This window comes from Aulonocara sp. 'chitande type north' Nkhata Bay, linkage group LG10, assembly GCF_057382095.1.
Source record: "Aulonocara sp. 'chitande type north' Nkhata Bay isolate Kocher_YH1m ecotype deep benthic linkage group LG10, A_spYH_male_GT1.1, whole genome shotgun sequence".
Classification (NCBI taxonomy): domain Eukaryota; kingdom Metazoa; phylum Chordata; class Actinopteri; order Cichliformes; family Cichlidae; genus Aulonocara; species Aulonocara sp. 'chitande type north' Nkhata Bay.
Window position 1 is genome coordinate 15,337,024 of NC_141353.1, and position 23,933 is coordinate 15,360,956.

Genomic DNA, 23,933 nt, shown 5'->3' on the forward strand with positions numbered 1-23,933 from the left:
AACACTACATCACGGAGACACAGTGTTTGGATGTTTGTTAAATCTAAGTTTTAATGTTTAAGGAAAAAACAGGGCAGGTTCATACTTGCTGCACCTTAGTGGGGCTGGGTGGTAGTACCGAAAGTATTCAGTTTCAGTCTCCCACCGTCCCTCCCACCTTCCAATCACCATGTCAGCCTAACACCTCCTGCTGCAGAGGTGCTCGTCAGACCAGTTCTCAGGCACTGTGTTATGTGTTACTCTTTACGGAAGCGCTCGGTGCTACAAGTTAAAACTCAAGAAACGGCATCTGGTTCTGAAAAAAAGATAAACCAGATTGCACACTTTATGAAAGGACCGGACAACTTGCAGTGTCGAGTTTGGGACTGATCTTTAAACAGCTCTCACAGGAGCCCCCACGGGACGATTGGATGTGTTTGAGCCCATCACTGCAAGGACAAGACGACAGGTGAGTGTTGCTCTTAAGATTTTAAGCACTTATGTGCTTTCAGTTTTAACATTCAACAAGTATATGTGGTTTACTGTGGATTCATGGGATTTACTGCATCTGGGTTTTTTTTTTGTTTTGTTTTTTTTTTGTTTTTTTTTTACTGAATGGCTCAGATTTATCTTTGTTTTGGCCAGCAGCCATTTTTACTGTGTAACACACTGATACCATTTAAAAGTAATTTTTATAACAATATAATAATTACATTTACCCAGGCACAAATCAGCATAAACTCAGACTATAAAATGCTTTAGTTTTTGGGGGGGTTTTGTGGTATGAAACTAAAACACTGAACTGTATCTCTAACAACACTGTCACGTGCCGGCAGATATGCCGGATATGGGGGGAATGTCAACTGCCATTCACTTATTATACAGATTAAAAGGACAGTATGAGACATAATCTTGCAAAGTGCTGTTGAGAAACAAATGTTTTCATCACGTAAACACTTATATTCCTTTAAAAAAAAAAAGAGTAAATGGAATAACCAACCAAAAATAGCCTGTCTGAGCGCTTTAGCCAAGAACTCTCAAACCGATAACAGTCACACAAGCACAAACTCACCAACAACTCTGTGTACTCCCTTACCCACAGACACAGAATGATTTATTAATCCATTTCAGAAATCTGGGAGTCATGACATCACAAAGTATTCGGGTCAAACAGTAAAATGCCAAGGCGATAAGATCCAGTGCAGTAAGAACAATAACAACCGGGGTGTGGCTCTCAGACACAGGCAAGTACAACACCTGGAAACTTCCTTGTTGTTGACCAGGAAGTTATAGGTGCACCTGCCGTCTGAGAGGTATAGTGCAGATATGTTTTCTTGTCTTCAATGAGTTATCTGTAATGATTTTGAACTTTATAGAAAAATCTGAAAATTCTCATTCTTTACGTTTTGGAGTTAGCTCGATTCTTTCTGTCTGTCTGCTAGATCTGTGCACACTCTAAATCATTTTTCCTGTCCTGTCCTGCCCTGTTTTTTTTTAACTTGTTTGATTTTATAAAGAAACAGTTACAAAGTGTTTCTTAATTCAATGCTTGTTGCTTCCAGTAAAGGATATTTGGTACACTGTGGTGTGTTATTCTTGGCAAAAATGAAATATCAAGCTTTATCAAAACTAATTATTTTGGCTCATGCTGACTAAACACAGCACTCAGAAGTTGACATGAGTGGGACGAAGAGTTCAAGAGTCATTCCCTGGAGAAAACAGCTGTGATGATGATCACTCCCTCTGTCACAAAGTAAAATGTAGCCTTAATATAATTAATATTATTCTCACAATACGTGCCAGTTTACATAAAGTCTTTTGGCCACAAATATTGTCACTGCTGTTGATCTTTGAATGATATGTGATGTATTTTTATTTACTTTCTCTTAAGATTTCAAACACTATTGATGGATCTAAATCAGTGTAAAACACTTGATTCAATCAGAAAACTGCAGCTCGTCAGATGATTAAAAATCCCTTTACATCAAATGTTTCATTTTTTTAATCTGTGTTCTAACTGTAAAGTTTTCATTTCCTGTTTTAGAATATAGTTAATAAGAAAGTTGCATATTGCTATGTAAACATCGTATGCTCATCAGTAAACCTAGACTGTCTCAAGGGACTTTGGGTCAAAGGTCAGTCTGCTATGATCTGGCAATGAAACAACGCTGAGATTTACGAGAACAGTTTCAGCTGGATTTGCCCAATAGCGATCAGCTTTGGGACCTCCTCCTTTACATAGTCTGAAAATGTCTGGTGTCTCTCATCGATCTGCAGCTGTGAGGCTTCAGCACGATGGTCTCCTCGGTGAAGCCGTACAAAAAACAGCACTACGCTGACCTGAAGAATGACTGCATCAGGAACAAGACGCTGTTTGAGGATCCAGAGTTTCCAGCCACCAACGCTTCACTCTATTATAACAAACCACCTCCTGGTAGGGTAAAGTGGAAACGACCTGCGGTAAGTGGCCAAGGCTAATATCCATCAAGCCACATGTTTGTTTTTAAGACAGCATGTAAGAAAAGGAAAAAACTAAACCTATAATTATACTTTTTTTCAATACTGTTAAAGTCTTAACAGTCTGTCATGTTATTTTCTCTGTTGTAGGAGATAAGTAAAAAACCTCATCTGTTTGTTGAGGGCATCAGCTCCCATGATTTGAACCAGGGAGTTGTGGGAAACTGCTGGTTTGTTGCAGCCTGCTCTTGTCTGGCCTTGAAGCCAAAGCTCTGGCAGAAGGTGTGTTAACTTTGTTGCTTTATTCTTAATGTGGGTGTCGAGGAGTTGGTGCGTTAAAGTTGATAACTGTACATTAATAAAACTTAAATACTGTAACTATAGCAGCAGGGTATTCGTTTCAGGAAGGAAGTTCTCCCATGGATATATTCAATATATCTGGCAGACAAACATATTATATTGTACTGTAACTTTGCTAATAACTAAGGGCAAAGGGACTATGAAACCTGAGAGATACAAAATTCAGCTATTTAGAAAATTGTCTGTGAAACTTGACTGTATTGGGTTTATCTTTTTTTCTTAAATAAAATACAAATCAAAGAAGAAGAGGGAAAAGAGGGAAACCTGAAGAGGAACTGGAGGGGCTTAGCGATGGAGAATAAATGTCAACCAAAAAGTTTTAGTCCTTTGTAGAAATCTTTCACCTTTTTTCCACATTTTAGTTGCAAGAAATGAGCAGAGGAAGAAAAACTGAAAGTGTGAGGATACATCAGCTATGCATTCTATGTCACTTATTTTGTCTTACCCACTCCACATTATATGTTCTCAAATCCCTGGGGTTGGTACAACTAGAGAACTTAATGGCCAATTCTTTATTACAGCGTTATGTATGTTCCATCCACTGCAAACGTTTGATTTTATAACACACATAAAACACTACAACACCTGCATTTATTGGTCATGAGATAATGTGAACTAAATAGGCATGCTTCCACTATACTGTGTAGAACTGCAGATCTTTTGTCTGAATTCTGCGTGCACTCAGCGCTTTATGAGCAAAGATGTAATTTAAAGGGTTTTGTTGAACTCGTTATAGTGTATACTAAACTATAGTATGTTTATGTTTTGGTGATTTTGTTCAAATCTATCTGTTGTGGGCACATTTCATTTTGGGTGATGTCGCATGCCAAATCAGGTGATTCCTGACTGGAAGGAGCAGGAGTGGGATGACAAACACCCCGAGAACTACGCAGGAATCTTCCACTTTCAGTTCTGGATCTTTGGTGAGTGGATCGACGTGGTGGTCGATGACCGACTCCCTACGATCAATGAAGAACTCATCTACTGCCACTCGAAAGACCCCAACGAATTCTGGAGTGCTCTGCTGGAAAAGGCCTATGCAAAGTCAGTATACTTTAAATAGCCTGATTGGGGGGGAGACTCTTACTTGGTTTAGTTTTAGGTCCCGTCTGCATTTATAATGCTTTGAACTAAACTTCTGCATTTCTTACACCATCTGTGCCCAGGCTCTCTGGCTGCTATCAGTCCCTTGAGGGCGGAAACACTGGTGATGCTGTGGTGGATTTCAGTGGAGCTGTATCTGAAGCCATCAGCCTAGAAGAAGGGCAATTTTATAAGGACCAAGGAAAACAAGACAAGCTTTTTGATGACCTGCTGAAGGTGTACGACCGAGGAGGAATCATAAGCTGCTCCATCAGGGTCTGTGCTGTTTCTGAATATACACGTCTTTGTGTTTTAAGCACTTTAAACATGCCGATAGTAATTGTTTGCAAAATATTACAGGCACAGCCTCATGAAATTGAGCTCAAGATGATAAACGGGCTCGTGAAAGGCCATGCGTACTCAGTAACTGCAGTGAAGAGGGTTCGTTTGGGTCATGGGCTGCTGGCCTACTTCAAGAATGAAACCATTCCTCTGATCCGTATGAGAAACCCCTGGGGTAAGATTGAATGGAAAGGAGCCTGGAGTGACAGGTGAGCAGGAAGCTTGTTATAGTTAATTTTGTCTTTGCTATGTGTTCTGATTTCAGCAGACACTGTGCCAAAAAAAGCCTTTTTAAATGGAACGCTGTCTGCCTTACAAACTTGTTTTTGTGTTTTTTGGATTCATATGGAAAACAGAGCCGTGGTTCGTTGGTTCAAATAGTTCAATCACATTTGATTTTATTTATGTAGCAAATCACAACAGATGCCTCAAGGCACTTTACATCAGAAGATGAAGAAGCCATAAAGACCCTAACAGTCAGACCCAGCCTTATCTATATTCTGTTGAAATCTCCCAATTCTTTGAATCTTTGGGCTGAAGGAGGGACAATACTCGGTGTATCAATGCTCACAACCTGCTTTGGGACAACCTGCTTACAACCTTCTCTTCATGATTCAACAATTAAGCATGTCAAGAAAACAGTGTAACACATTCCCAGCAGATCAAGGATACAGAGTGATGCACATTTATCTAATGAACTAATATGTGAATATGTTCTGTTAACTCAAAAGTATAACGAGAACTAAACTACATACAGCTCACACACTCTATATTAAAGGGTATAATGTGATCTACAGCAGTATTCTAATTCAACTACTTTGATTACATATATAAGGTAACATATAATAACAGAATAATCTAACAATTCTTTATCAAAAAGGAAAGTTTCAATACTAATCTTAAAAGTAGAGAGGGTGTCTGTCTCTTGAGTCCAAACTGGGAGCTGGTTCCACAGTGGCGTGAAGGCTCCTCCTCCCATTTTACTTTTAAATACCTGAGAGACCCCAAGTAAGCCCCCAGTCTGAAAGCAAAGTGCTCTAATGGGGTATACACTAATGCAAGGTCTTTAGGATAAGATGGAGAATAATTATTCAAGCCTTGTATAACAGGAGAAGATTAATTAATTGAATTAATTGAATTAATTGATTCTTTATTTAACAGAGAACCAGTGAAGAGAAGCCAATGTGGGACAAATACACTCTCTATTTCTAGTCTGTGTCAGTACTCTCACTGCAGCATTTTGGATCAACTAAAGCATTTTTAGGGAGTTTTTGGGAGAGCCTGATAATAATGAATTACAATGACTGAGCCTAATAATGCCAAATAATGACTTCTTCATGGCAAAACCTCCATCTGTCTGTAAATTAAATTTGTAATGTAATTTAATGTTAGGGCAAGTTGTTGGCTAATACTCGGGGATGTTACAGCATTTTAGATTGAACTATTTACAGACTTTTACAGAGATCTATAAAAGGAGTTTCAGGTATTTTTATTTTTTCAGTGTTACAAAGTCTCTGTGGAAACTTTTGCTACTGGCTCAGACAGGCAATTGTCCAAAAATGAAAAAATGTCTTTTGATCTGTGCGCTGTTTGTAAGCGCATTAAACATTCTTCCTTGCTTTATTCTTGTTTGCCAGTTCTGAGGAATGGGCAAAGGTTGGTGACACAGAGAGGCATAAGCTTGGCATCACAGTGGAAGATGATGGAGAGTTCTGGTAAGTGATGAATTTCCTCAATCACAGCACTATTTCAGGACAGTTTATCCCACTTTTCCAGATTTTAATAATAGATTCTGTTCAAATCTTCAGGATGTCATTTACAGACTGGTGCAAGTTCTTCACTGATGCAGACGTGTGCCGTGTCATAAATACTTCATTGATTAGCGTCCATAAGACTTGGAATGAGTACGTGCACTTTGGCAGCTGGTCCAAAAATGCTGACCCACTTCTAAACCGCTGTGGGGGCTGTGCTAACCACAAACGGACATTCCTGCAGAACCCACAGGTACAGCAGGCTCTGGATGACCTCTCTCCTTACATCGCCTCTGTTCATGTATGTGTACACATCTGTGATGACTCCATTTCAACTTCTTTTGCAGTATTTATTTGATGTGACAAAGGAGACTGATGAGGTCCTCATCTCGTTGCAACAGAGAGACATGAAAATCCACAGACCTCAAGGTCACGGAGAAAACCTTACCATTGGCTTTGGCATCTTTAAGGTATCACAGTGTCATGTAACCCTTCCATATGTGGGAAAGACTGTGTTTGTGGGAGATGTGAAATGCTTAAAATATAGCCAAACATGTCATACTCATTTGTCAGAATAATGTCTGCTGTGTGTGCTGAGTTTGAGGGGACTTTCTTCACAGCTTCACAGCTATTGTAAATGTTTAAAGTCTAAAGAAAATGTGTCAAATTGTCTCAATATGCAGGACTAGAAATGAGGGATAATAATACGGTGCAGGCCCACATTTAGTGAACGGCTCATTATTCTTGTCTGGAATGAAAACATTAATCAAAGTTCAGTTTATTTTGGTCAAAAGCAAAGCCTTTTCACCCCATCCTGCATCACTTTGGTCAAAAAAATCTGGCTTGAATTGACTTTCTCTTCTCATTTAATGACCAAACAGTGATAAGTTTGTTTTTTCCAACAACTTACACCCCTTGAGTGTTTTATCAGAACCAAAACAGACCATTTCAGCAGCCTGAACCATAAATGATTAAACACAAAAAGGTACCACATACTTTCTGTGATTGCTTCAGGCTGAAAAGCAGCGTGGAACCGAACACCAAACTCAAATCTTTGTGATGATTTCAGACGGCTCGGATGCCTGTGTTCTTGTGCAGCAGTGTGCAGGGATTATTTAGGACTCACGTGTTATGTCTGCTAAATCATAACCAGGCCAAAAAAAAGCTGAAAAGTATGAAATACATGGATACACTGAGTTCTGAAACAGACACAAGATACAATAAGTGCCGATCACTACAACCTGGGGTGTGTTTCAGAAACGGGTTTAAAACTTGATGTTGTCCTGCATGTTGCGATTAGATTGTCACCTTTAAATGAGACCATGAAACCCAGTGTGACAAAACTGACGGCCCATTTCCTGTAATGAGACTTTAGTTGACAGAGACATGGCAAAGTTCAGACACACACTGTGCACTATTATCACGCTGATAGAAGTGCTGCCAAAACTCTGGACAGGAATGAATATCAGCACCATAAAAAGCTTTTAATTAAAAAAAAAAAGAAAGAGAACAGAAACAGTCGTGTGCGCGTGGCCCACTGTGGAAGTGAAATGTTAAATCTTTATTTAACCTTTCTCATGTATGTTTATCATACAAGTAATGTGTCCTCTTCCTTTATCGGGCACTTCCTCTAAACCACAGATGTTACGATTAGATTCCTGTCTGCTGTGTTTGTGGTGAAAAAAAAAATCACATTTAATGCCACTGTATTTTTTTTTTCAAAAACAAGAAGAAATAAGACGATCAGTCAACACAGTAATGCGCGTGTTAAAATTCAATTATTGTTTCTATTTTGTGCCACCAGGAGGCAGAAAACTCTTTTCCACTTCTCTTTACTACGCCGTTTAAAGGCATCAATTAAAGTTTATGATGAACAAGAAGAACATGTATTCGTTGACTCTGGCACGAATTCAAATGTAGTTTAATTAAGTACAAAATTAGCAAAATGCAGTTTAAAAGTCATTTTTCTGCCCAGGTACTTTTTCGGATTGCTGCTATACTGATGCAGCTGACTGCGGTGGAGCGGAAGGTTTTGCTCCTTCATGCAGTAAAAAGTGCAGTTCATTAGAGTTCAAGTCACCTTTAAGTAAGATGGCTATAAATTAAACAGGGAAAAATGAAATTCTGCTACCCAGATTTGTTTGTATAGTAGACGTAATTTATGTAATCTTGTATATTTTTGCTACGTCGTATTATTTTGATCAATTGTTTTTGCAAGCTAAGCTTGCAGTCAAGCTCACCCTGTATGTCAAGCTGCATTCATTTTGAGCGTACTATATGCTTCTTAGGTGATATTTTCATGTGTCACTTGTAATCGCATTTCCTTTGAAATTTATTGAAGTAGCTCCAAACTGTGTTGCACAGGATTTTGGTAAATTATGCTCACAAAATATCAAATTCTTTTCTAGGTGGAGCTGAACAGGAAGTACCGTTTACATGACATCCTGACCCAAAAGTGTGTAATTTCGTCAACCTACATCAATGCTCGGACAGTGTTCATGAGGATCAGTCTGACTCAGGGCCGATATGTCATCTTCCCCACCACCTTCCAGCCTTTTACGCTGGGCGATTTCATGCTCCGGGTTTTCACTGATGTGGAGTCCGGCTGCAGGTAGGACAGTGCCGTAGATGTGAGGTCAAGCCAACAACAGTGTGTAGCTGAGTTTGTCAGACAAAAATGTAATATCAATAACTCCAAAAATAACGCACTTATCTGGGAAAGTGACTGACATGGCAGCTGTTTGTACGTTTTTAGTCCAAGAAAACATTCAAATTAGTGTTTTGGGAAATAGGGACCATTTAAATGTGATTTACAGTAACTTCTATTGCTTTTCTTGGCCAAATATTTTATTTTGCCAGATTTTGTTTTGTTTCTTTTTGGCACAGCAACTCATAGTCACTCATTAATAATACAGGTCATCCACTCAGCCTTGTCTATGAATCATAGGTGTAATGTTACTGTTCCACTCTTTCAGTTTGCCTCTAGTAAGAACAAGGCCACATTGCCAACTCTTAACTCTTCTCTACTCTCACAGGGAGCTGACAGTGGACAAGCCTCAGGTAAAATGCTGGAGTTCAATCATTGGTTACCCACAAGCTGTGACTCATGTCTATGTACATTCAGCTGAGGGGCTGCAGAATCAGGACCGCACAGGAGGTTAGAAGACTTTCCACAAGTTAAACTTCCTGCTATAACACTTCTGTTCAGCGTGATGAGTCTTTAATCCACCAAATCTGGTTCTCTTTCACGCAGGTGCAGACCCCTACGTGATCATATCATGTGAGGGCAAGTCAGTCAAATCCACCATCCACAAGGACACCTTAAACCCAGAGTTTGCAACTAGCGGTGTTTTCTACAGGAAAAAGCTGAGCAAGCCCATAACTGTGCAGGTAATATGCAGTCTATCTCATTAGTCCTGCTTAATGGAATTATTCTCAGTGACTGGTGGAGCAAAGGGATTTCTCACCTCTGTCCGGTTGAAACTATGTCTCTCAGACATGTGTGCTTTTCAGAGATCAGCGTTATTTTAATCTCAAAGACTGTAAAGTTTTCATTAAAGAGTTTGTAAAAGGTTTCAAGAGCATAAGAAAACAAATTTCCCAGCTTTTAACAGTGAATAAACTTTCAATTTACCTGAAGTCTTACACACAATTCTGCATCAAATGTAAACTAAGTGCGGTCTCTGCTCATAAAAGCCAAAACAACAACAATACATTTTTTTTACACCACTAGCCTAATTTGCATATTGGACCAAGTCTCATCCTGCGTGTGCAAATCTTAAATTCCTAATCTGTTTAATGAGTGAAAACATTTGTTTTGCCATTACATTTTAGAGTGTGGAGATAAATATATTTCAAACTGACTGTTTCTCCTCAGGTGTGGAACAGCAACGCAGTGAAGGATGAATTTATGGGCCAAGTCGTGTTGTCCGGGTCAGTGAACGACCCCACCGAACCTCAGAGGCTTCAGCTCACAGATCAAGGACGGCAGATGCCCGGCACCATCGGCCTAAGGATCGTCACCTCGGTTCAGCTGACTGCCATATGACCGGAGAGAGGGCTGAATCCTTTCTCAGCTTTGACTTATTTGACAAGCATCAAAACCAGCAGCGGGATGCATTTGTATGAAGGTGAATTTATGTGAGCAGGGAATTATGGGACAAACTGAAAATCTCTCCCTTTTCGTTACTTTTGATCTTTTTTTTTTAATTCATGCTTTTATAATTTATATATAAAGTTTTTATTTTGATGTGTTTGTAACCCCGATTATTCTGATACGACACTGTGAGAAACATGGCAGTATTTGTCCTTCAGGCCTCACAGTTACCAAGATCGCGGCCTGTACAGTCGCCTTTTTGCAGAGTAACGTGTTACATGCTACACCTGGTGTTACACGTATGCATTCCTCTTCCGTTTCTTTCCTCCAGCAGTTTACAATCATGGTTCGTTCTCATGAGTACTAAGAAAATCCTCAATGGAACAAAAATTAAAAGAAATCCTAAGACCAAACACTGCTACGACTCTGGTTTTCTTCCTCTTTTTATTTCAGTCCAGTTCCCAAACTGCAATATTTTGTTGTTTTTTTTTCCTTCAGTTTTTTTTTTTTGTTTTTTGGACACTCAAGACACAGCCATGCACAATTCAAAGTTCAAAAAGTCTATTGCTTCAACCACAATTAAAAATAGTTTATCCAAAACCTCATTTCCCCTTCACTCATTTGTCCTTTTCCAAAGATGGGGGAAGGCCTGCTGAGGTATGCCAGATGGATCAGCAGTTTTACAAAGCTAGACAATAATAAGAGTAGTAGTAATAATAATCATAATAATAATAAAGATAATAATTTAAAAAGTAACATTTTTTGTCTTTGTTCCATTCTCTTGATAGACATTAATAGAGGAATTTTCACACCACGTGTACAGGTTTACACATTCAGAAGATAGGAATGTACAGGAGCAACCACAGAAAAGGGGGCACATCGGCGGTGTCTCTCATCCCGAAATTCACCTTTGTGCTCATAGTTCAGACCTGTACATGGGGCAGAGGCCAGATGTCCCAGGGCTGGCGAAGCTTCCTAACAGGCCACCCACACCTACCACGCGCACTCACACACGCACACACACGCACACGCACAAACACTCAGCAGTGGTATTCAGGACAGACTGTGTGGGCCCGCACACAGAGTGCTGCATTCATCGGCTCTCTGTCCGGATGAAGGAGTGTCCTATAAAGCCCAAACAGGAGAGGTGGATCCAGGAGTGCAGAGACGGCGTTTGTGTGTTTGCTTTTCTCTCTTTTTTTCTCTTCTATTTCCAGGGTGCAAAACAATTATTGATACATACCACAGAGCAACCTGAATATTGTCGTTTTAAGTTACATAGTTATGAAAAAAAAGTGGGGGTTCCCGTCGTATTTACATACATACATACATATCCTAACAATCTTAACCTATCTGAAGATGACATACAGTGTATAGTTTGTTTTACATGCATGGATTCTGTTGCTTCCTCCTGTCTCACGTCACTCCATCTTCTGCGCTGGACAGTGGAGGTACAATATGACTAAGCAGCTACCCTGCACCTCAAAGTCAAGGTGGACAACACGAGTGAGGCATCTTCTAGTGCAGATTGAGGTAGCCCCCTAACACACACACACTCACTCACGCACGCACACACACACGGGGGGGGGGGGGGGGGATGCTACATGGGAAATGTCCAATGAAGGCAGCAAATACAGACACAAAATCTAAACTTCTGTACAGAGGAGTGAGTTTAAGCAAACCCAGTATGGAAGGAATGATGGCGATCAATGTGAACCTCGGCTAGGGTTTTCAGCGCTATAGGGCAAGGTACAATCGTAAAATGGCACTCCCTGCTTCCTGCTTCACTCCCTTGATAACATCCCCCTCTTTTTGATCTGACGCACACCCACAAGGTGATAAAATGTAAATATCACGGAAAGAATTTGCATAACATCCAATTAAATGAGGGGGGAAAAAAGAATGAATGAGCAGCATCATAAGTACAAAAAGGAAGAAGGAAGGACGGAAGGAAGGAGGGAAGGAAGGAGGGGCAGCTGGTGGTCAGTGGCTCATTGGACACAACACATGCATTTGAAGTACTTTCCCTTTATGTCGTGTTTGTCAGTTTCAATTGGATAAAGATATTTTTTGTTCACAGCATTTGTTTGTTGGGTGTATTTTGACTAAGGACACTGTGATTCTTGGGGCATCCTTGGGTGTGATTGAGTGTGGTGCTGGACCTCCAACTTACTGTAGATGACCATCTTCTAGGATGAGTAAATGACAGATCTCCATAATATAAACATCTCAAGCACACAGCTCTGGCTCTGGCATCAGTGATCATGTGTGTCTGCAACAGGAAACAGCCAAAACTTCAGGCAACCGTCGCCAACTCCAACTCTTCACCGATATGAAATGGATTAATAAAGGGTGTTTAAAGCTGGCATAGGTCATGTGAAATTATTCCTGACTTTTTCCCCTGTAGTGGCACCCCTACTACACGCATTTACAAACACACACACAGACACACAGAAAATGCAAAAATATTCCACCTTGAGATATGACAGTCTGCAGAGGAGTAGCTATGTTTTTTCCACAGAGCCGTAGTCATGCAGGCAAAGGCTGGGTCCAGAATCACGCTCTCACATCAGCCAGTCCCTGCAGGTGCAGGTGTGGCCCGATGGTGCACCATGAAGGGAAGGACTGGAGGAGGGATAATCAAGCCTAAAGCTTGCCAGGGAAGGAAATTCAGGCTCTTCAAGTTTAGTTTTTTTGTCTCTCCTCGTCGCTCTTGGAGCCTCTTCTTGAAAATGAGCACGCTTTCTTTTCAATTTTCTCATGGTTTTTTTTTTTCGGTTTGGGAAGCAACCGCCTCCCAAACAGGACGTACGACACAAAGAAATGTGCACAGTTTGTATACGCGCACGCAGGCCAACACACCCACACACTCACACACACTTGTGATAGACTGCTCTACATGTACAGAGTGCTGGAGGAGTAAACGGGGAGACAAGGTCTTTTCAGCAGCATGGGCCGAGACGCTGCAAGGCCAGATGTCCATCCTACATTTGAGGCCTGGGGGTCTTTTGTCCTTGTGCTGTCACTGTAAGTCACACAAACCCCTCCTTGTGCTGTCACTGTCACGTCACCCGCCCCCCATACACCCATACACCCAAGCCCCTGGATGTGATGAAAGCACTCATCGCAGGCGGGGCTCCAGCCTCGGGTGCGGACAGAGAGCACATCCTTAGCGACTGCTGTTCTTTATGGCTTCCTTTGCAGCTACAATCAGGGGCGTCAGGCTGGATAGAGGCTTCGCCAACTTGAGGAAAGAATGCTGAAAATGCAAAAAATCATTTTTTAAAATGTACCTATGAATCCAAAGAGTGTTGCAATATCATAAAAATACAGTTATGATTATTAAAACAAGCATAAGAGTAGATTTAATATAGTACGCTTAGAATCATATTATTCTATTCAATTCAGTTTTGTTTATATAGCGCCAAATTACAACAACAGTTGCCTCAAGGCACTTTATATTGTAAGGTAGACCCTGCAATAATACATTCAGAGGAAAAAAACCCAACAATCATATGACCCCCTATGAGCAAGCACTTCGGCGACAGTGGGAAGGAAAAACTCCCTTTTAACAGGAAGAAACCTCCGGCAGAACCAGGCTCAGGGAGGGGCAGCCATATGCTGCGACCGGTTGGGGTGAGAGAAATTATTATTATCATTATCCAAGAATCATTATCCAGTTTCCAGGGTAACTAACAAAAGTTGATAACCTAGTACATGACCTGCCTATCCAAAAAGATAATTTTGTTAAAAGAACAAGATGATGAACGCCAAAATGCAACACTTTGAGCTCAATTTGGTTTTGTGCAGTAGTAAGAATTATGGCTCGTTTACACCACATCACTCACATAGTTGGATATATTCGTCAAAGTGCAGCAGATGGTAGCGTGTCTACATACTGTTTATTTCTCAAGTCTCTGTTTTTACCTGGAGCAACTCCTTGGCAGAACCTCTGCGGTCCACATCCATCTCCAGACAGCGGTTGAGGAAGTCTCTGAACACAGATGATAGTCTCTCTGGATTCTGCAGCTCTGGAGTCCCGTTGGTTGCGATCAGGTAGAGCGCCTGGAAAGATGATCGCAGTCAAACATGCAAGGACCGCAGAAAAAAGACATACGAATATTTTATCTCCACGTAAACTGTAAGAACCATAGACGGCTACTGAGCCTCCGTGTTGTGGCTGTGCTTTGTCTCTTACCCTGAGTGGATTCTCATTCAGATAAGGTGGTTCTCCCTCCACCATCTCTATCGCCATGATTCCCAGAGACCAGATGTCCACTTTCGGGCCGTACGCTTTCCGAGTCACCACCTCTGGTGCCATCCAGTAGGGCGTTCCCACCATCGTGCTGCGCTTGTTTTGCTCGGGAGTGATCTGAGCGCAGAAGCCGAAGTCGGCTGCAGGAAGTGAGAGAGAGGGAGACAGAGAGACGCAAGGGTGTTTTAACATTGAGTCGTGCATTTCTATTCTTTTTATTTGATCCCAGCAGTCTTTCATTTAACACAACACAGTGTCTCTAAACCTGATCATACTCCTCACCAAAGCCAAAGTTTATTGAATAAAATGAATAAATGCTTACTCAGCTTCACGGATCCATCCATCCCTAAGAGGATGTTGTCACTTTTTATATCTCTATGGATAACTTGATTGGAGTGTAGAAAGTCCAAAGCTTGCAGACACTGAAGAGAAAAAAAACCCATTACTAACTTCACCTACGAAAGAAAGTCCGTGTTCAGGAAAAATTTAGACGTAGACGGTCCTTTTCTCTAGGCTGGGTAAAATGCGTAAACTTGTCTACATGAGTCCACCTTAATATTAGGGTCATCTGGCAGTACTGCTGATCTAAACTTGGCTTCTTACCTCTCTGCAGACTGCTGCAATCTGGCCTTCGTCCATGCAGGTCTCAGTCACTACATCTGTCAGCGAGCCTCCAGCCAAATACTCCATCACCACCCAAAGCTCATCTCCTACCAGGTAACTAATAAAAGAGAAAGTGAGAAACACATATTTAATATTTCTTTGGCAAATCGAGTCTCAAGCCTTGCCCAGAAAATGAGATGACAGAGCAGTCTACGACAAGAAGCAAGAGCTAAAGCACGTTACCGCTAGCTGTGGACAAAGGGACATAAAGCAAAAGAAAAAAGGAGCCGAGTGGAACAGATGCTCGAAAGCTGCATGAGCTGAGTGCCCTTGCTGAATGCTTATACGGTTTTACAACACTAGGTGTCAGTAATGTCTTAAGATGAAATGAGACCACCATTAGAAGAAGAACAGCAAGAAAGAGGAGGAGATGAGGAAGAAAAGAAGGCTGAGAGGATTTTTCAATGTCATTAAGGTAACTATAATACACACTAGGCCAAAATCACTCTACAGTCAACTGCATCAACTTTGTTCTGATCACAGATCAGCTGCTACTGGCAAAGTTATATTTATACACTGGGTAAGTTTACTTGCAAACTTAAGTAATAACAGTAAATCCATATTAAATTGTAGTGTAATGTTTGGTTATTGGAACTAGCAACATATATGTAGTAAGCAGGTGACTGCATAGAACGTGAGGCTGGAATAAGAAGAAAAAATCTCCACTACGACTCTTCAGCTCATCAAGCTTTAACTGTGTCCAATGAAGAAATTAACAACTATAATTAATTACCATAATTAACTCATTACACCTACGGTGTAGATTTAACACAGAAGCATAAATCTTTCTACTTATTTCTGTGACTCTACAGGTGAAATCAAACCTGTCAAGGTAGTTCACTATGTTGGAGTTTTTGTTTTCCCTCATCACCAAGATCTCATTGATGATCAACTCTTTCTTGGGCTGCTGCTGCAAGTTCATCTGCTTAATGGCCACCTGAGAAAACAGACAAGATATACTGGGTGTACAATAAGTTCCCCGATGGCTCGGTAAGGAAAAAGAAACAATATACAGAATGTTAATGTTGTTAAATAAACTCCTCAAAAAATGAAAGGAACATTTCAAAAACAAAACGTCTTGCTGGATAAGGATGCCGCATCGTTTGACGGAAATGGAAATTATCAACTTAAAGACGGCTGAAATCAAAGATCCTGAAAATCAAAGTGAAACACTGATGCGGCAGGCTAATCTATTCTGCTGAACTGTCACTGCAGAAACTCAAAATGCTACTCAACAGTTTGTGTGCCCCCCACGTGCATGTATGCATGCCTGACAACACTGGGGCATACTCCTAATGAGACGAAGGTGTCCCGGGAGATCTCCCAGATCTGGACCAAGGCATCACTGAGTCTGAGGTACAACCTGGCAGCATTGAATGGGCTGAAACATAACATCCCAGAGGTGTTCAATTGGATTTAGGTCAGGCAAACGTGGGATCATTCATCTAGGTATTGCCTGCATACTCTTGCTGGGTTTTGTCGTGCACCAGGAGGCAACCAGGACCCACTGCACCAGCATAGGGTCTGACAATATAGTCTGTTTCTGATTGTTTTGGTCAGAGACATTCACGCTAGCATCCTTTTGGAGGTCATTTTGTAGATCTGGCAGTGCTCATCCTGTTCCTCCTTGCTCAAAGGAGCAGATACCGGTCCAGCTGTTAGGTTTGGGACTATCTACGGCCCTGTCCAGCTCGCCTACATCCTGGAACTGCCTATGTCCAGGAATCTCCTCCATGCTCTTAAGACTGTTAATAGCACATACTGATGTGTCATCCTGGGGGATTACCCGTGCAACCTATGAAGGGTTCAGGTATCACTTCATTCTAAATGCAACACTAGTGGGAAAAAAAACGTTAGAAAAGACGAGGAGGGAAAAATGTCAGTGGCCTCCACCTGTAAAACGATTCCTGTTTTGGGGGTTGATGCTGTACTCTGATTATAAAGAGTTCCTTTACATTTTTTGAGCAGTTTACAGTCTGTTATACCTCTTGGCCGGTTGCTATATCGATGGCAGTGTACACAGTCCCGGACGCTCTGCAAAACACAAGATCAAAATTACACCAGCACTGCAAATAGTGGTGACTTTTTACATTATTCAGAGACCTTCAGGATTAAAATATGAGGTGTGACAAAGAAGCCCCGAGGGCAGACTTATATAAATCAGGTTTTACTTGCATTACATCAGACTGATCTCATGTTCAGAGTCACTATCTCCTGGACCTTTGCACTGTTGCATGAGCAGATGCTAACTGTAGTGTGTTAATATGACCAAATTTCCCTTTTCCTTTTCTTTTGATATGGAGAGAAGTCTCAAATTAAGTTGTATTCTAATGATGTTATGAAATTGTGAATTAACATAGAGGGGGAAAAGTCCACACTTCATGCCAGAGATGTTTTTTTTCTTCTTCTTAATGAGCTAGATTTCCTAATTTAAACCTTAGCAATGACAAGCACACACACTTGCTTCCAATAGCTGCTCAAAGGAATGGTATGCAGCCAATCTGTCCTTATTAGGAAGCATAACTTGTAATACAAGAAAAAACCTCCACTGTGAATTGAGGCTTTGTTTTTCCCCCTCTGTCTCTTGCTGTCAGCTACACCTGTACAACTCTGAATAATGAGGCACATTTTAAGTCAGCCTGACAAAGAATAAATATACAATCATCTACTGTTTAAATAAAAGCTTCCTGATCCAATATGGAAAAGGTGAGCGCGTCAGAGCCGATAACAGCAACACCACTTTTATCTGTGCATATGTACAGGGAGAGTGACAGAAAGCCACAGTGTTAAAAAGAACAAAAGACAAGGAGAGATAAAGGGAGAGACACAAAATGGCAGAGCTAATCTGGCTCTTGGCCTTTTCGGGATAGAGTTTTCATTTCCTCTCTACTTATTTTTCTTCCAGTAATTCAGCCAAGTTCCCCTCTGCCTCTGCCCCCCTGAAGTGGTCACTACAGCTCCCCATCTCCTGCAGAGGCTGGCTGTTCCTGAAATTGCTCTATTTCAGTAACTGTGACGGCTGGTTGATGATCATGGAAAGACTTACCCTTGTCCTATTTTCTCGAAGCGTGTGTACTTCTTTTTGGGATCCCCCACACTCACAATACTCCCTGAGACAGAGAGAAAGCAGATATATAATGATTGTCCTGTACTGTGTGTGTCAGTGCACGCTGTCAGGAGACGCTTCATCCAAACACACACAGGCACACAAAAAAGAAAAAAAGGAAATGTTTTTATGGCCTGTCATTTCAGGCAGACCCTGCACAGAGAGCTTATGTACACTCACATCTAATACACAGAGCTTTCTGGGTATTTCAGCTAAAGTTGCATTGCAGAGATGGGAGAAATCCACTATTCCATGTTCTTTTGAATTATTCTACCAAATATAGAGGTTGTGTACTAGATGTAATATATGGAAAACAGCTACTGGAAACCAAACATTCAGCCTCTCTTTTTAAATCAGTACAGCGCACAGCTCAGGCCACACACACTGACACAAATCGACACAGATACACATCAGAGCATTAGCTAGTGCCGAACACAAATGGTCACATCCTCAGAGTTGTTATAATGAATATACAGATTTTAACCTCAAAGGAGTTTATATTTTATATTTTTGTGCTTGACAATGACATTGAATGCGACTGATTTTGGGCAAATAGATGAGGCTGTCTTTCCTAAATTTATCCACAGAAGTGTGGAGAGGGCAGAGCGTAAGAACATGGAGCTGTAACTGTACATACTGAGTCTCTCCAGAATCTCCTCGTCCGTCATTTTGGACTTTTTCTTCTGCCGGTCGGTATGGCGATACATTGTGTTGGGCGTGTTCTCCGGCTGGACCTGTGACTCCGGTGGAGTCAGCACCTCTTTCACGGGGGTGGGAGGCTTTGGTGGATCCATGACGGAGCGCGTATAGATCTGCAAGAGAGGCAAGATATCAAAGGAGTTGCAGAGGTATCACAGCGCAACAATTCTGCAAAGCGCACGATGCCAACTAACAGATTTGGTGTGTTCCGGTCGAGGGGCAATGACTGGGGGCAGTTCATCGTCGTCGTCCTCTTCGTCTTCTTCTTCTTCCTCCTCCTCTTCCTCCTCATCCTCCTCCTCTGACACAGGCGGAGCAATCGGGGGTTCTGTTGTTGATGTTTTGGCACCCTGGAGGGTAGAGTTAGAAGTCAGTGTGGATGTATGTAGATGTATGTGCCAGTGAATGAAAGTAAGAGAATGAAAAGAAAAGTGCAGATTCTTAAACGTATCCATTGTTTTTTCCTTTTACAGTTTTTCTTTGTTACTGCTATTTGTGAACAGTCTGTAGACCCCAAACCAGCCAAAGTGCAGGATCTGATTCTTGGCCAGTTCAGGTTCAAAATGATTCTGTGCAACATACATACATAATCAGATTACTAAAGGCCAAAAGTACGCCGAGACTAATAAAGATAGCATTCAAAACTGATTTTAAGTTAGCTTGCGATTAGCATGAAGCCAAAACAATTTTCAGTGTCACTCACATGAAAGCAGCAAAAACAAATCAGGATTAATTGTCAGAAAAAAAAAAGTTAATAGCAAAGGAAAGAATAAGTCAGGTGTGAGCTAAAGAGAGAAGAGTGAGGTGGCATCCAGTGCAGTTTATCAGAAGCATTTGGAGTTGTGGGGACTGGTAAGGTGTGCCATGAGAATGAATTTTTTAAGTAACAAACTGTTAAATATTTGACTGTAAGAGATAGCATACTGCAGCAGTGTGCAGCATGGTGGTGAGCTGCAGACATACCGTTGATGTGGGAGTTACCTTTTAACAAGTGTGATTAATAAGCCCCAGACATATTTATTATGTCTAATGCTCAGCCTTTTCCCCCTCTAATCCAAAACTCTACTTGCCTTGGATCATCTTCCTCTTATGGAATGGAAACACTTCATCTATTTCAAGTCTTGTCATGCATAAATGAAGCAGTGCAGCTTAGTTCTAGTGATTAAAGGGAAAGGGTCTGGCTGAGGGAAAAGTCTCAGTCCTTCGTTCAGACATACTGGGCCTCTGACCTGCTCCAAAGTGGGCTGGGCCAAGACTGCAGTACAGGAAAGGCTGTCTGTCTAATTGTAAGCAGTTAGCCAGCAAGGGAGCCATGCGGTAATGTCTACAATGGTGATGAAGTTACAGGCAAATTACTGGATTAAATTTTCAGGAGTATGAGCTCATACATGCAGTTTGACAGTCATCACAACCCTCTGTGGCATGCGCCACTGCTCTGCTACACGATCCAGTCAAAAAAGAATTAACAGATGCTCTTTGTGGTAGATGACAAATATATCTGGAACATCAAAAACAAAAAGATCCAATCAATCCCCCGTGAAATCTCAGTGCAGAGAGTGATGATGCTTTCATAATGAAATATTGTGTGCATTTTGCATTAGCCAGATGGCATAGTCAATAGTAGGAGGTCAAATAGTTGAATTTAGCTTCAAGGCCAATGCAGAGATAAGTCATGTGGATAGTAATATGGAGGAGTTACCTTGTCAAATAATGCGCTGCAGGTTCTAAGGCTGACAGGAGGCCCAGATGACAGCAGCCGGTTCTGAATGTGAAGGTTGAAAATGGGAGGATTTACTCAAAACAAACCCACACATGTGTAAGACTATGTGAACTTTAGGAGAGGGTGGAGGGGGCAGAGGTGGACGTCATGTCCGTGCATTATATCCCACAGCCAGCAAGAGGAAAGGACATGATAGAGATATACTACGTCACCTGAGACCTGTCCATGGCACTGAAGTCCTGAACAATCTTTGTCTTTTTATTATTATTTTTTATGTTATATAACCATCATATTTGGACACTACAGTACTGACAATAACATTATCCTGAGCAGATGCATGTATGCGCCTAATGTCTGATTCTGTGATGAACCAACCTTTTCAACTAAAATGAGATCGCAGCTGAATGACACCCAGTCTAGTCAAGCACACGCACACACACAAGGCAGAGTGATGTGTCAAAAATATGTCTTTCCACTATATTTACTTTGAAACCCGAGAGTACTGTGTTTAAGTAAACGACTAGTACTTTTCGCAGTCATGTTGCACTAGCTGGCAGCCAGGAATGTCGATGGAGTTTGTAACTGTTGTAGATACTCGAGCATAATCACTACTCGCTGCTGATAAAAATCAAAGCCTCTGGGAAACTCTTCTCTCAATTAACCATCCACAGAATGCACGTTTTGTGTGAGCACAACCAAACTGCATGAAATATTATTCTTCTCATTTAAAAAAAAAAAAAAAAAAAAAGACCCATGCACCAACCATGCTGGATTTCAAAGTATCAGACGTTACAGTAACAACATCAATACACAAGTGATGAAAACAGCCAGTGCAATGTGAGATATAACCCACGCTCCTGTTATGAATGTAGTAACACGAACAGCGGTTTAGCGACAGGTATTTGTTGACAAACTCGTAATAAAAGGAAGCTAAGGTGAAGTGGCCTTATACCATATGACTCAACGGTTGGCTAACTGGGAGAGATTCCTAAAAAGCTCCAATAAAGAAGGAAAACCCAAACATGAATCACTTAAAGCAACAATTAAGAGCCAAGAAAACTGAGGACAGGCAATGTCTCCTGAGAATGTGTCAAATTATTTTGACTGTTTCATTTCACTAATGTAATTTCTATTAACAATTAAAAAAAAGCACAAAGTAATCATTGCTGCCAAAATAATCTCTGGGGTGTATCTAATGTCTCATAAAGGAGGACTCTGGGGATAACGTTTGGCACTTTAAATTCCTCGTGAATTTCTGCCTGACCAAATCTTGGATTTGGATGCAGCACGATGTCTGTACTGCCAAAATATGCAGCTATATATGTATGCTGAGCGAAAGTCAAGGTCAGGCAGACACCGCGGGCTCAAACTGAAGTTCAAAGAGCTCAAATGAAAATCTTAGATATAGACATTGAATAGGGTTTTTCTTTTCTTTTATTATTATTATTATTATTATGGGTAGCAACCTCTACGTGCTAAAATATGAAACCAACATAGCAAAAGCTGCAGTTTCTCTAATCACCACTTGAGGCTGCAAAGTAAATTGCTGCACACTTCCACATTAAAATGCTCAACATTACAGCAGAAATAATTATGTTTACAACCTGGTACAAAAAAAGAAGCTGGATTTTTGTTTACGCCCAAAGTTAGGAGTGCAGCTGCTTTGACTGACAGTTAGATGGAGACAAAGGCTGTTGTAGCAATGTGCAGTTAGTCATTTTATTAGAGATTACTTCACAGTAATTAGAGGCATCTGTATCTGTGCAGTGCACCCATTTAAACATGGTCGCTTCTGGCTGTATACAGAGCTGCTTACAGCAAACAAAACATTAGTTTTCACATATTTTTCTGCATAAAGTGATGTTGAAATAATATGAGGTACTGTAGCTGATGAGGACTTTCTTCAATAGAGGAGTTTTTGGCAACGTTCCTGTAATTCTGTTTCCTTAAGACTTAAAATTGGCACTATGACCGATAGCTGAGTCACCTCTGCATGCTGTTGAGCACTGTGACGGTCCAAGATTGAGATGCTTTAGAATAGCCTTACTGTGCTCACTCACACAATCTTTTAGATGGACTGCCACACCCATTTGCCCTTCACAGGCATACAGCTGTATCAAGCAATAGCTTTGCATGAAGAGATCTCAGCGTAGTTTGCCCGGGGCAGCAAATCCTACTAAACAGACTCGGATTCCACTTCTTCACCCAGCGTGCAGAAAGCATAGATTACTCTGGTCAAAGTCAGGAATGAGGTCAGCACAGCGGGAGTCCTTCTAGATGCAGTTGAAGCTCCGTCTATTTCAAAATCTGGTTAAGTCGATTGGAAAAATAAACAAAGCTCAGTGGTGGCTCTCGCAGCAGCCATCGTTTCTATGCGGGAGCTGCAAGAGTGTTTGTCATGTATGCAAAAATCAGGGAATTATGCCACATAGTGATGGCAGTAAGCCTCCAGAGGGGAACACGCACACTCTGTCCATTAGAGCGAGAAGGCTGTGTGAAGAGAACGTGCCTTAAAGTAACACGGTCTATTCTAGAAAATCCCAGAAAGAGACAGCGAGGGTGAAGTGATGAAGATTTACTGGGGTGTAGGTGGAGAGGCACATTAATACTCTGAGCATCAGGACAAAGAAATAAACCACCTAATATTGCAACTTACCTGTTAAATGATTACACTGTTCGATAAGTTATAAGAATTTATTTGCCTGCATCCATTAATCAGACATTTTTGAAAGCAATAAAATGTTGCAGAGATCGTGGCTCTGGCTATGGGTCAGAGATTTGATATACCATCGTAATAAGTCCAGGGATATGAAGAGAGCAACTGGCATAAACTCTGTTAGATTATGATTTCTAAATAAATTATTTAGTCATAGAAAACCACAAACAGTGACCAAAGAAGGTTTACAAGAACTCACCAGAGTGTTTGCTGCTATGTACCCATGTGCTGACTTGTCTGAAATGAAAAGAAGACATTTTTTTTAAAACAACATACTGAAAATCTTTTGTATTAGATGCAGATCTTTTAGCCTTTTATATTGCTAACTGACATTTTCCATGAGTATTTAGGTGAGATTACCTCCTGAAGTGAAGCTCATATACTTCTGGTTGTTGACGGTCTCTTTGGAGTCATAAAACTTCAAGACGTCCAACACGGCCTGCGGGTTCTTCTTCTGCTCCAGCTTGGTGATGTTCGAGGTCTGTAAGAGCCGTGCCCACTGCTCTGGGATGCCCTTTACAAAGAGACAGAGGCCACAGGTTAAAGCATCTCGAGACAAAAGGATCAATCTGTGTCTGAGAGAAACACAAAATGTTTATGTAGGCTTTTCTCACATTTTTTAACGTCATGGTATATTTGATCACTAAAGCTCAGTGATCAACAATTTGAAACACATCGATTAAATAAAAAGATCCTTAATATTCCA

General features: G+C 41.0%; 2 protein-coding genes and 1 long non-coding RNA gene across 5 annotated transcripts in view; 2 read left to right on the forward strand and 1 right to left on the reverse strand.

Moving 5' to 3' along the window:
- Window positions 1–203: 203 nt before the first annotated feature.
- On the forward strand, window positions 204–10,772 carry LOC147320492 (calpain-5-like). The gene is made up of 13 exons (XM_086308544.1): window positions 204–448; window positions 2,257–2,439; window positions 2,587–2,718; window positions 3,632–3,840; window positions 3,963–4,155; window positions 4,240–4,430; window positions 5,859–5,936; window positions 6,030–6,225; window positions 6,320–6,442; window positions 8,381–8,583; window positions 9,008–9,129; window positions 9,226–9,362; window positions 9,850–10,772. Exons 2-13 carry the CDS (start codon window positions 2,275–2,277, stop codon window positions 10,018–10,020), a joined length of 1,920 nt encoding a protein of 639 aa, XP_086164670.1. The 5' UTR covers window positions 204–448; window positions 2,257–2,274; the 3' UTR covers window positions 10,021–10,772.
- The window catches only part of LOC147320493 (serine/threonine-protein kinase PAK 3), a 51,615-nt gene continuing 37,588 nt past the window's right edge, over window positions 9,907–23,933 (reverse strand). The window contains exons 4-16 of one of the 3 annotated variants that reach the window (XM_086308546.1): window positions 23,588–23,741; window positions 23,427–23,464; window positions 20,491–20,553; window positions 18,986–19,141; window positions 18,730–18,904; window positions 18,033–18,096; window positions 16,972–17,020; window positions 15,811–15,923; window positions 14,927–15,044; window positions 14,646–14,745; window positions 14,267–14,463; window positions 13,996–14,133; window positions 9,907–13,327 (exon numbers count right to left, since the gene is read on the reverse strand). In XM_086308546.1, coding sequence (XP_086164672.1) covers window positions 13,238–13,327; window positions 13,996–14,133; window positions 14,267–14,463; window positions 14,646–14,745; window positions 14,927–15,044; window positions 15,811–15,923; window positions 16,972–17,020; window positions 18,033–18,096; window positions 18,730–18,904; window positions 18,986–19,141; window positions 20,491–20,553; window positions 23,427–23,464; window positions 23,588–23,741 — 1,455 coding nt within the window. In that variant the 3' untranslated portion in view covers window positions 9,907–13,237. The remainder of the gene's footprint in view (window positions 13,328–13,995; window positions 14,134–14,266; window positions 14,464–14,645; window positions 14,746–14,926; window positions 15,045–15,810; window positions 15,924–16,971; window positions 17,021–18,032; window positions 18,097–18,729; window positions 18,905–18,985; window positions 19,142–20,490; window positions 20,554–23,426; window positions 23,465–23,587; window positions 23,742–23,933) is intronic. The other 2 variants (XM_086308545.1, XM_086308547.1) reach the window with 2 other exon arrangements.
- LOC147320494 (uncharacterized) lies at window positions 15,325–19,890 on the forward strand. Its single transcript, XR_015131270.1, has 3 exons — window positions 15,325–15,401; window positions 15,799–15,976; window positions 17,892–19,890. It is a non-coding gene; the product is annotated as an uncharacterized LOC147320494 (long non-coding RNA).